The following is a 13274-nucleotide window of genomic DNA, read 5'->3' as shown; positions in this document are numbered from 1 at the left end:
TTCCTGTCTTGTTTGTAGTATATTTTACCTTGCCTCAGATCAAGACTCTCGATATGCTGGACAACAATTAAACTTTTTATTGCCCTTGAAGGTAAGTTTTCTTGGAGATGATATCCAGGTTAATAACCTGAAAAATGACCTGTTCTTGTTTCTTTTAAATTCATATAAATTACTAATGGGTAGAAAGGATAAAGGATGTTTACTAAAACAGTATTTATTTGTCCTTTATATATAGTAAAGCAAATTCCTTACCAATTCAAAATAATTCATTTTTTTAATCCCCATGGCCAGCAAAGGGATGCTGGCATGTGCTTTCTGGAAAATTTAAGCTGGGTTTAGTGATTTCTGATCCATTTTCACTTTGATCTTTCTCCCCACTGCAACCTTCAGGCATCAGAGGCAAAATTATGTCCATGCCTTAGCTGCCTGAGGTTGCTGCCTGGTGTATCAGAGTGAAGCCATTGGTGAATGTGACTTAAGTGAATACCCCAGGCCACACATTGCAACAGCTGAGGAATTGTTGCATTTCCTTTCTGCATCTCAGCCACAGGAGCAGCAGCCTCAGGCAGAGGAATAAGATGGCACAATCCTGCCCCACATCAGCTATTTCCAGGAGAAGTTGTGGGTCAGAACCATAGTAAAGGAAGATGTATCTTTTTGATGCAGTGCACTTGTGCTCAGAGTTGTTTGGTTGGTGTGGTTATTTTGAGGGGTTTTTGTGTTTTAATAGGAATGTTTGATTTTGTGGGAGGAGGTGTCATGAAAAGGACTACATACATGTGACTAAGACAGGTCCATCTAACAGATGTAGTCCATTTAAGTCTTTTAGACATGAGGCAATGTGCTGGCATAATGGCTGAGGTCCCATTTATAGCTGAGAAGGATTACCTTGCAAAATTGTTTAAATATGTTAGATGAAACTTAAACTGTTTCTGGCATTCAACAACAAACAAGAGCTGGAGGAAGAGGGCAAACCTACTGGGAATATCCTAGTATTCCCAGGATACGAAACAAGGTCCCCAGCATGCCAGAAAATCAGGGGGGTTTTATCTTAGAGTTATATTATCCATGGCAAGCCATCAGGTTCAGCAAGAAGAGATATATGACTCTCCTTCAAAAGAAGATTCATAGTAAGAGATGTTAATTAAGAAGATCATGAGTTAACTTATTTTGTATGTTTTCTCATTACACTGAGTCCTTCCTCGTAGTTATTGATTGAGGAAACAGGTATTTGGAAACTGTATTATATAGATGAGGAAGGTACAGTTTCTTGAATTGGGTTTCCATTTTGTTATATTTCAATCGGCAGAAGTATTCTTAGTGTCACAGGAAATTTGTCTTTTCCCTCAGGTCCACAAATCATCATAATCAAGTACATACCAGGAATACAACTAAAAAAACTACTTGTAGTGTCCCAAGATTTCATATTGGAAATAATTCAATGGACATTGTTTACATTGAAGATGGTTAGCTGTGTTGCACAATATTGTTGAGACTGTGTCAGTCTCCATCTTCACGTGACGGAGGCAGGACAAAATTATGCAGATCATCTTATTGCTATCTGGGGCCTTTGTGTTGAGAACAGTTTTTGTAAATAAATTCAAGATGTAGTCTTGGTCTTAAAGCAAGTGTCCTCTTGTCTAGATCATAAGGAGGTGGTTGTCTATGATTTTTTGCCTGTTATGGAGGGAATTCTGGTTCTTTACATAGACATAAATAAAGCTGTCTGAGCATTTTGAAAGCTCACGTTGCTCCTCTTCTCCATTAGCAATGGACAGGAGCAGTGGGGAGTTTTCTGGGGCTCTCATTCCAGAAGTCAGACACATTTAGCCATGTACCTAAATACACAAAATCAGTGAGTAATGCTTATTGGAAAGATCTGTATCTCCTATAGGAAGGTATGCAGAGTGACTGCTATGTCTTACATCTATCCATGCTTTGTAGAAAAAAAAGAGTGACCTGTAAATGCTCTCAAAGCTATAATACACATAAATGCCTTCCATCTTAATGGAAAGATGCTAACTTGGTAAATACTGTGTGAACAGTTTAGTATTTTTTGTTTCTCCCATAAGACTCCCTTAATATTTCATTACTGGGGAACATGGACCTACATGCACAGAGAAATTGAGCGTATGAGGGTAGGAGTCTGTTTATTTAAATGGTCTTTCCAGTGAATGTATCCTCATATTTAGTACTTTTTGATTAGTCTTAGAAAATTAATGAGATGCATCAGACCACTTCAGGGTAAGTGCTATGTCTTGACATGTTCAGCTGCTAACAAGTTTAAGTAAAGGTGCATTTCCTTTTCTTGCCTTGTTTGCAGTGCTGTTATGCAGCCTTAGCCATAATGTTTTCTCAGGTGGGTTTGTGGATCAGACATACCAGAAGGTGGAGGTGTTAAGGAGGTGTAATGCTTACTTAGCATCTGAAGTTGTGTGCAGGGGCTGAAGACACCCATTGCTCAGTGCTGTGGAACTCTTAGTAAGAGAAATATAATTCTGCTGTTGATTAAAATGGTTTATGGAGAAGGGTGTCTTCAGAAGTTTCAACAAGTGGGGCTGTTGAATTGCTGGAAGTGGAAGGCACAGCCACTGTTGGGTGCATGTGAGGGCAGCAAGGGAGAAAAGACATGGAGATTAGCACTGAGAAACAGAAGAAGGCAATGAACTTGACACTGTTTGCTGGAACAGTGAAAAGATCTAAACTATGACAGACTTGGGAATATGGATGCAGACGTTCAGTTTTTGCTGAATGCTTGATCTGACAAAATTAAATTTTGAAGGGATAAACTGCAAATCATAGTATGAAAACAGACCAGAAAAAAACAATGACAAGTGTGGCAAAAGTTTTTGGCAACTTTATTTAAGCTAACAAACGAATTTTCACACTGCAAAGTTATAAATTAATTTTAATAGGCTGATCCAGATGGTCCATTTGGAAAATGGATAGCTTGATCTGTTGAAAATTAAACTAAATTTATCTCTCTCATACTTCAAACTGAAGTAAGCGTGAGAAGAGTGCCCATTAAGTCCAGCTCATACAGATGGACCGGCAGGTCACACATGGGACTAATCTGATTCATTTTAAAAATAAATGCATGAGTTATTGAATCAGGTTCCTGTTTCAAGCCCTGCATGTGAGCGTGTGTGTGTGCTGCCCTTTCAAAGGGACTCGCAAATGCTTCAGTGCATTTTTAACCTGTGTGTTTCCATTTTAATTCAACTTCCTTGCCAAAAAACATAATTAGTTTTCAGTGCCTATCATTTAGTGTTAGACCCAAACACTAGATTGATTAGGTCAGCCATTTGTTATTTTAAGGGCTGTGTCTCCATCCTTCATTTATGAAGAACATGAGCTCAGTAGTCTTGGGGAGAGAGCTGGCCTTTAGAAACTGGGAAGGGGAAACTCTCTGGGGGCCCCTCCAGCCTTTTAGCTTCTGGGTGTTTTTAACAGAGCCATGAATGCAGATTTGTAAATTTATTGCAGTGCCATCTGGTTTTTTTGCAGGAACCGTATTATTGTTGGCTCGTATCTGTCTATTGTGGTGGTCACTCCCCGGGAGCTTGCCCTCATAGTCCAAAGGAAAGTGATGAATAGTGGGGGTCAACATGAATAGGTCACAGGGCAGCTGTCCGGGGCTGCCCTGAACTTGATTACGCTACTGGTTTTTAAAGAAGACGGGCACAATGCCGGTTGTTTAAAACCCTCCCTCCCTTCTCTTCACTGCAGCGATAATGAAGTGCCTTTTGCTGCTGTGGTTCATCTGTGGGCGAAGGTGCCTTGTGGGGAAAAGCTGGCAGCAGCAAGGCTGACACCGTGTACCTCCTGCAAACCTCACATTGGACTCTGCTGTCTTTCTGCAAGCTTCCAGATGGAAGTCCGGGGGAAAAAAAATCCCTGTCTGTTACCCCATTCAGACAAGCCCGTTAGCATTTTCAAGAATTCTCATTCTTACAGTTTTGGCACAGAATATTACCTCAATTCACTCTTACAGACTTGAGATAATTTTCTAAAATCACATGTAGCACCTAAAACATGCTCTGGGCACTATTTCAAAGTTAAAATAGGCACAGTCTGATCTTAAGAGTTTAATGCCAGTATTCAAGAAAACTGTGAGAAGCAGAAAGTGGCTGAATAAGGTAGAGCAAAGGGAAAACATGAAGTAGCAATTGTTAGTGGTTTACTTTCAGTTGGCAGCCTCACCCTGCTGCTTAGGGCTCCTCTCCATGTGCTTTTCTCCTCTGCAAAAGTGTTTCTGCCATGCAGTATTGAAGCTCTCTTTTTGAATGATGAGGGAAGTTGCCTGGTATGGAGGAAGAGAGGATCCTTCAGCTCCCTCCATCTCTTTGGGGAAGATGCTGCACTTCATATTTGCCTTGTGTTGGAGAGCTGTCTGAGGCAGGGCAGTCCTAGTCTATAAAGTTATCCTGGTCACCTCATCTTTTACACAGTTCTTGGTAATAAGGAGTTGCTGATTGAAAAGCCCCCTGAAATTGCTAGAGGTACACCCTTAGCCTTACTTGCAAGATTATTCTTTCTTTTACAGTTTATTTTCCCTCATCATTCTCAAACAACAACAACAACAAAATCATTTCCATTCCTTTGTGACACACTTAGTGTGTGTTACAAAGCTAGCTAAAGCAGGATGTGCTGGAGTCTAAGTTACAATGGGAGTGCTGCCTTGTGGCGGAAAGGCCACTGGGCTCTTTCAGCATTAGTGCTAATAGGAATCTGTCACCCCGCTGCATTGCTGCATTCCTCTGTAATTGAGTAAATTGCAAGTGTTGTCTGCTCCCCCCTGCCCTTTGTGTCCATGTCCACTTACCATCCGAAGAACGTGGGCAGTGATAAATAAAGCGCTGAACAGGGCTCCCAGCTCTTTGAAAGCAGCATGTTGCCAGCCCCCTAGTTATATTTCTTTAAGTGTTTATGTTTTTCTGTATTCTTTCTCTTGTGTGGCTGGAACCCTGGGGATCCAAAGCCATGAGAGAGGCCAAGAAGCTAACAAAAGTAGCTGTCCCCTTGTTAGCTTGTTCCTTTCTTCTTTAAAAAACAAGATGAAAACCATCTGGCTCAGGGCATTACATTTTCCTCCCCCATGCACCTCTATAGATTAAGAGTTTCACCTGCAGTGAGGGTTTACATTGATTAGGGAGGGAGCAGTAATTCAAGCCTCCATCCACTTCAGTGGTACTTTGCAGTCTTTAAAGGTGCTGACCCATTGAGTTAAACTGTCAAGGGAGGATAAAAAAGGATCTTCATCCCAGGAGGTAACAGCTGCCAGGTTTTCAACACCTTGCACGCTGCTGGAAAAATGTCACAAATTGTCAATGGAAAGAAAAATCACTTGGCTGCCATCTTCCCTTAATGATACGCCTTATAAAATGAAAGATTTAAAGGTTTAAAAATCAGCAAGTAGCTGTTAGGGGGAAAAAAAATCCTGGGGGTTTTGAACAATGGGCCCAACAAGATGTATCCTGAAAGACTGCGAATAATGTATCCAAGTTAGAACAACCAGACCTGATTGGGCTGACCATGGTTATGTCTGCACAGTGGGACAAGAGGGAAGTGAAAGGAGCAGCACAGAAGTCTAACATTACCATGCCTGTATTAACAAAAAAAAAAGTAGAAAAAGTAGTCTGATTCATAAGCCAGTGAACTGCGAGAAGACACTGTATTTCTGCTCTTCTGAGAACAATTTGTTTTCAAGCAGCTACCAGATGGCTAAATACCACATTTTCTTTTTTCTTTTCCCTTCTTTTCTTTAACAAGAGATCTAGTTTGCCTTGCTCTTTATTTTTGTTTGTTTTAATGCTTTTACTGAGCTGAACAGCCCCATGGTGTTGGGCATTGTGGCATACTCCTTTTTGTGTTTCTTCCCCTTGTGCATTGATAGATGAGTTAAAAAAAAAATCTTCAGCTTTAATGTAATTTCAGGTAACAGGCATATTGAAATAAAGCTTTTTGTTTGCATTGTCTTGAGGTTTTTTGTTTTAGGGCCCTTTTTTTTCCATGTTTGTTTTAGGTAAGTCATTTTAATTGTACTGGGTAATTAGAAGGTACACACAGCCAAGGGAGCTTTGTTATGGTAATTGCTCAAGAAAACCCACTCCCCAACTACCACTGCCGTGTGTTAAGACACGTCTTCCCTCTAGTGGCAATATTAAGGACTCTGGCTTTCCGAGTCAGCAAGGTGTAATTGCAATATGACAAACTGTGCTTTAGGGAAAATCCTGTAAATGATCCAGTTTTTTGTTTGGCTAGTCTTTATTTTGTCTTATGACTTTATTTCTGTGGAGACAATCCTTCCCAAGGCTGGGCTAGGGATAACAAAAATTTTGTCTTAAGAAAATAGTCGAGGCGGATCCTGGGTAATGTCTTACAGCTTGACTTAATTCTAGTCTTCTTTTTAATTACCTGTTTATAAAAACGTTTTTAAATTTGTTAAGATTACTTAATTCTTCCAGAAGAAGCACCTCATTTGAAATAAATAAATAAATTGCATTTATTTTAAATGGTCCATGTGAAAGACCTTTAAAGGGTAATTAATACAAGTCTCCTAAGACTCTAAATAAGATGAAAGTGATCTTTCCAAATCTGCTGGAGTGATTTGTTTATATAACTTCCCACTTCTGCTGAATTCTTCAGAGTCTAATAACTTTTTTTTCTAACTGTTTGGCAATTTGTGCTTAGCTACAAAAGCCCTTGTTCAAAAAGAACAGTTTAATAATCTTTTCCCTGAAAATGACTTGAAGGGAGGGTATGGGTTTTGTCGTTTTGCTGTGTTTTTATTAGTGTTATCTTTCTCTGATAAATCATGTAATTACTAACTATTGGGGGGGGGAATCTTATTGAACTCCTGGGTTGCAGCTTCTATTAAAAAGTGGAGCTTCGTTCAGGGACTGGGGATTCTTGGAATGAATGGCCAAAGAAATGGATTTCAGTTGGTAGAAAAGCTGCACATACATGGAGTTCTGCCTGGGGTTTGAGGCTTCAGGCTGGTGCTCAGTGTTCATCCAGAGCTGCACAGACAAGAGTAGAAATGTCTGTGTGTTTGTGTCAAAGAGCAGGATCATACTTTCTTTAAAAAGAAAAATGTAACCAAAGACACTTACGGAATGAGATCGGATACAGCTCTATCTTTAGTGAACCATAGTCTAGTGCCTCTGTGGCATTTTAAGCCTTTGGCTGAGAGTGAAAACAGCTTTGTGGTTCCCCTGCTTCTGACATGATTTGGTGCTCCCATATATTTGTGGGTTTCTTTTTTTCTTTCATTAGAGCTTGTTTGGCTATAGGGCTGCTTAACACTCTTCTCAAACGGCTTTTGCAAGGTTAAAGGAATGCAGCTTGGTAACAAGTTTGTGTCATTTTAAATATATACCTTCTAGTAAATAAGGAGGAGTCTTGCAATCAATCCCTTTTAGTGTGTTATATGTTTCACCTGACAACTAAACCCTCTATTGATTAACCATTACTTTGTTAGATAATCTTGTGTCATTGAAGCCACTGTAAAAATTAAACTCTTTAAAATGTTTTACCCTAGCAGCAGTGTGAAAATTGAAAACTTGTTCAGAATTACAGTCAGCTTCCACAAAGAGGGTAGTTTTCAACAAACTGGTTTATGTTTGCATTCTTTATATGCAATATAAAAACATATTAAAGCACTCCAACGCAAAGCTATCTGCCTGTAGCGTTGAACCAGGCTACCATTTCAGAATACTTTTCCTTGATGAAGAAACCTCTTATTTTGATGAAAGGTGAGGAGAAACTTGAACAGTTTTGGTGCAGATTAGATGAGATATGTAAAAGGGTCAAGCTTTAAAGGCGAACTTGAGAAATATCCTTTTCTAAGGCTTCGTTTTGGCTTTGATTTTCCTGCTTTTCTTCCACGTGAGTCAATGTTCCCATGGGTGTTGGAACAAATGGAAGGAGGTACTCTTATGTTGTGGTGTAGCATTAGACACCATCAAATGTTTCATCTAACATGGAAGGGCTCTGCATTATTACTTGATGATATTACATTAATTCTGCTTTCAGAATTCACTAGTCCAAAATACTTATTGTGAATAGGTCCAGAATTCACTGGACCTATTCACAATAGCTATTAGTGTATGAGCAATATCAGATGAAACCAAATCTCCATGTCCAGCAGCCATTTTGTGTCTCTCAGTAGCCAGTAACTACAGCCTGCAAAAAAGCATCTGGAGACTACCATGTAGTACTGCCTGGACAATATATTCTCCAAGCTTCTTATGACCTGGCCTCATGAGCCAAATGTAGCTTCTTTGTAACACTGGCAATACATTTCTGTTGAGACCTATCAAGCAGAGTGACATTACCTCTTTTTCCTCTGTACTGTAAGGAAGAACTGGGTTTTCTGTGTTTTGCTTTTAACTCTTTAAAACTTATTGTAGAACATGTGTGTGAATCTTCTTTGTGCTCTTTATTCATCCCACAAGGCTAATAAGGCATTCCTCTGTGAGAATTTGAAAATAAGAGAAATTTTGTAAATTTGCAAAGACAGTAATATATGTCAAACTGAAGAGTACTTTATGTTTTAGTCTCAAATATGCATCCTGATGCGTTAAATCCACAATATATACTCTTAATTTTCTCTTTTTCCCTTTTACTTCTACTGAGAAACAAAGAGCTGCTGAAGGACTAAATGGTCATCTGGTAATTTGGCACATACATAAATCCTTATGTAATGAAATTACTGTGTAAAGTTAGCTCTTACAGTAAAAGCATGTTCTTCTCTCCTGTGGTTGAAAAGGTTGGGAAGGAGGAGTTCCTTGGTATGTTATCAAAGAGCAGAGAGGTGTATTGATAGCATGAGAATGCCCAGGTCAGTCAGACCCAGAGCTCATCCACTGCCAACTCCAGCACTGTGGAAAGTGCTGTTGAATGGGAGCAAGGAAGTCTGGTCTCTTTTGGTACTCCATTGCCCTCCTGTTCCTGCAGCATCTACTGCTGTTCCACTAGGGATGTCTGGAAGATATCTGTGCTGAGTATCTGTGGAGCTGCTGTCCCTGAGTTTTAGTCCCTTTTTCCACTTCTGATGATGTTTCTTTGCACAATGTCCTGGGGCAGGAAGCACCAGAAGTTCACTTCCAACTATTTGAAGAAGTGTTTCATTTTATCTTCTTTAAATTAATGATATAATAGTCAAATGTCAGTAGTCCTGTTATTGTGGGATTTGACGAACAAGTTATGCTGGAAGTTCAATTGGTGCTGTTCTCATGAGATGTAATGTGTGGGTGAAAGTAATCAAAATTAAGCAATACACTAGAATAATTATTTGCATTTGCATTCTGACATGAATGTAACTTTTGAATAGTGCATAGTGAGCTTCTTTCATTCTCAGAAAATACTGATGTCTCTAGGTTTAGCATTTAGTATTTCACATTTTGTGTTTGGATTGTCTACCCTTTCCCATTTGTAACTGTGGAGAAAGCCTATTGCAAGCCCAGCTTTTAAAAAGCTGGCATGCAACCAAAGTTTGTGCATACCTGTCTTGGGAGGAAAAAGACTGACAAGACTTGAGTTCATGGTTCAGTTCACAGAGCCACAGACTTCTTTGTTGCTTTCAGTAAATGTTTATGGGGCTGAGCTTTTGATCTGCAAAGTGGAGTTTGTAGTAGCTTTCCTGAATCAGGGCTCCTCATAAAATTTACAGTATGTAGCAGACAAGTTGTGCAGAAGTACTGCATTTGGAATTCTAGGAATTAAATTGCAAGTGAAAAAAAATCACAGAATTCCAATAAATGGGTCAAATTACACAAATGTGAAAACTGAACAAAGAATCTTACCAACTCTTCATGTTTTTTTTCCTTCACAATCTGGTTGAATTTAACTAATACCCTGCCTGTAAAATGAAGTCTGCATGGTATTGTTTGAATGTCAGTGCAAAACAGATGGTATCAACTTTTTGTCTATCGGTTGGGATGCTATATCTAAGCCCCAATTTATAGTAGTTTATACCATTCTGATTTTTCTTCTGAGGAGAAAATTTTATGCATACCAGGGTGATGGTTTTATGATGTTGGCAAATATTTGCAAGAGGCAATCAGACTTATGTTTGCTTGTGGCCTAATCCAGTTTGAATCTGAACCTCTCCTGCTGAAAGATGTACTTTGTTCATCTGCACAGCACCTTGAAAGAATTCATGTGTTTGAATTCTTCAGTTTCTCCTTCTGGGTCTAGAGACAGAAACTGCTTGCTGGCTGCTAGTCAAAGCAGATATCAATGTTGTGACATGTAAGGAGAACTGCTGGAGCCAGAATATTCTGCATTCCAGTCTGTCACTGATTGTTTCTGGTTAGAGAGCTCAGTGAGAAATAAAACATGAATGCTAAAGCAATGAAGAAGATAAGGCTTCTGTGATCTCTTATGTTTCTGTTTCATGGTGAACTTTAAAGGGGCTCTGTAAATAGTTAAGGTGGAAAGGACTGTGATTTCCTTAATTTCTCCAAGAATGTCTGTATTGTGCTGGTCCAGTACAGATCCACCTAAACCAGTATATTGATTTCCCATTGTGTACAGTAAGGACTGTTTCATGAGGATGGTAAGAACTTAGGTGAATGTTATAAACTGACTGAGAACACTCATTTCCCATCAGTTGGTGCTTACCTGAGGTGGGGGCTGCTGGGAATGCTGGGTTTGTGGACATACCTCCTATCACTCAGTGTAAACTCCTTTTCATTTCTTTGCATTTTTGCCTCTGACATCCTATGCCATGTGCTCCTCTGCCAGTTTTTATGTTGCTGCTGACAACATCTTACACAGTCAGGCCTCTGGCAGAGGGGCAAGAGAAGGAGATTGTTTTTTGGTTCTTGGTATGGAGGGAATCTGGCCTCTGGTGATGGAGCTTTGGGGCAAAGGAGAAGTATAGGAGCCCTTATCATGCCAGTGTTGTCCACAGGTTTTGTAACCTGTAGCAGGTTTGGGGTTGAAGTAATTTCAAATCAAGCAAATAGAAATCGTAGCAAGCCCTAAAGAAAACATTTCCTGAGATTGCCAGTGAATATTACAGGGAGATAACTGACAGGCAGCTCACTACAAGTCTTTGTGCATCCTCCCATTAAGGCAATCTTAAAATACCATGAATGTTAGTATGCTTTACTTAGTGCTCTTGAAAATGTCTTCGTAACAAGTTTAATTTCATTCTTTTTCAGCATCTTTCTTGTGGTTTCCCCACACAACTTTTTGAGGTGGCAACATCTTCTCTGTGGTCCACTTTCTACTCTTGAAACAAATCAAATTTGTGTTTGCTTTTGAGCTGCCACTTTTGCATGGGAACATTTTTCTGTAAATGGTGGCAGGTGTATTAATCCCATACTGAAGCTCTTAGATGCAAAGGTGCTGGGGATGAGGAGGAAAGCCTCTGTTAGAAGCTCCTGAGTTCTTCAGGCATATTAGTTTAAATAGCCAACTCAACCAAATTATAATTGTAAGCCCACTTTGTAAGTATTGTTCATACACTTCCCTCAAAAGGGAGAGACTACAAGTGATGTGTTCTGCAAAGACTCTGAAGTCTTCAGCCCCATCTGGGGGTCACTTGGTCAGGACAGCATTAAAGAAAAAAGACATTCTACTTTAAAACAATTTTAAAAGCCTTACATAACTGGGAAGATTAAATACAACAATGGAATGTGGTCTGCATTTGCTCCCTTCTGATTATAGCATTCATTGTGTCCCATGTATTTTACATTTTATATTCTGATAGTCAGATGTTTATTCACATTTGATGTACTCTCTAATAACTAGTGTGTAGAAATCACCTTGCTTTAATTGTTCCATTATGCGGCATTTTGTGAAAGAACAAAAACTGAGATGAGATTTTTTTTTCCATTTTCAAAGGAACAGAGAAGAAAAATTTTCGTCTTTGTACTTCCGTACTGTAAAATTGTACATGGATTCTCAGAGGATGTGCATGCCCTGAACTTAGACTTTTACTATAAACTAGTTTATATTGGTTTGAAACATTTACATCTTAGAAAAAAGAAATGTAGTAGAGTAGTAGACTTAGTGTAGGTTCCTGTGCCAAAAATGTGGTGCCTGAAAGAAAATTGTGTTCTTCTATTCATAACCATTTTAATCTTTTTGCAGACCTACAACAGCTGTGCCAGACTGTGCTTAAACCAAGAAACAGTATGTCTAGGAAGCACTGCTATGAAGACCGAAAATTGTGTGGCCAAAGTAAGTAACAGAACAGCTTTGGTTTTGAGGGATTTTTAGGAAATTGTTCATTGTTAGTCAAGTTCTTGTTAAATATTAAAAAGTTCTTCTAAAATATTACAGTTAGGAATAAATATTTAAACAAAGTGTAAGTATTTTGGGTAGGCTTGTCTCTCTTTCAGGATCCTGTTTTGCTGTTTTTCTCTGCTGGAAATGATTACTTGAGTCCTGACCTATGTAGGATTGAAGGGTTCATTTTGCCATACAAGTAATAGGCTTTTCCAGTGGGAGGACCTATGCCGGCCATGTAATTAGCTGTGGCAACTTCAAATGACAAATGCCCAGATACATATTAGAAATACTGCATGAGAGCTCTGTGTATCATGGTTCCCTTTCTTAGCTACCAGAAGGGAGGTGCAAAAAGACTTTTCAATTAAAATACAGTGAACACTGCACTTAAAGGAAAGGGACAGAGGAGATACTACAGTCAGAATGATAAGAAAATTAATTTATTAGCTTGTCACAGAAAAGTAATTTCTTGACAATTAAGGTAGATGTGATTGGAAAAGAACAGATGCCATTAGCCACCCTCTTGTCTTAGATTTCAGCATAACTAGAGTAAACCAATGTACAGCTTGGTCTGTTTGTGAATAGAGGACATTTGAACCATGATGATGTGTGGAAAGGCTGCGTGAAGGATGCGTTTAGTCTTGTGTAAGCTTTGTATTTCCACTGAAAGGAAGTTTAGAATGGGCATGCAGGACAGATCAGTGCATGCAGCCATCTGTTACTGAAACCAGCTGGCATTTTGCTGCTCCTCTGTCACCACAAACCTGACCACTCAAAAGCCTGTTTTCTCTTTCAGTTATTATTCCTTGATCTTCTTGAAGTCCATTTCTTTCGTACTTTGATTGGTTGTTAAAGGTGCCTTGTCCCTTCAGGGGCCACTTTTGTACTGACCTTTAAGATAATTTCCCAGCTAAATCTTTGCTGGGGTTTTGCTGGTGAAATTTGGATGTCCCATTACTTTTGACTCTTGTCAGGGCTACCATAGAAGTTTGTAATGGTGCTTGCAGGTGGCTTAGCATTCATAAACT

The 13274-nt window shown here is 39.3% G+C and overlaps 1 protein-coding gene across 6 annotated transcripts in view; it reads left to right on the top strand.

Annotated features, from left to right (window-relative positions):
• The window catches only part of BTRC (beta-transducin repeat containing E3 ubiquitin protein ligase), a 119755-nt gene that overhangs the window by 48699 nt on the left and 57782 nt on the right, over positions 1 to 13274 (top strand). For all 6 annotated transcript variants that reach the window (XM_021536362.3, XM_021536367.3, XM_021536363.3 and 3 more), the window contains one exon: positions 12109 to 12198. In XM_021536362.3, the coding sequence (XP_021392037.1) occupies positions 12109 to 12198 (90 nt within the window). The remainder of the gene's footprint in view (positions 1 to 12108; positions 12199 to 13274) is intronic.

Source organism: Lonchura striata, chromosome 7 (genome assembly GCF_046129695.1).
Source record: "Lonchura striata isolate bLonStr1 chromosome 7, bLonStr1.mat, whole genome shotgun sequence".
Classification (NCBI taxonomy): Eukaryota; Metazoa; Chordata; class Aves; order Passeriformes; family Estrildidae; genus Lonchura; species Lonchura striata.
The sequence above is the reverse complement of the archived record's forward strand: the minus strand, read 5'-3'. Positions and strand labels throughout refer to the sequence as shown.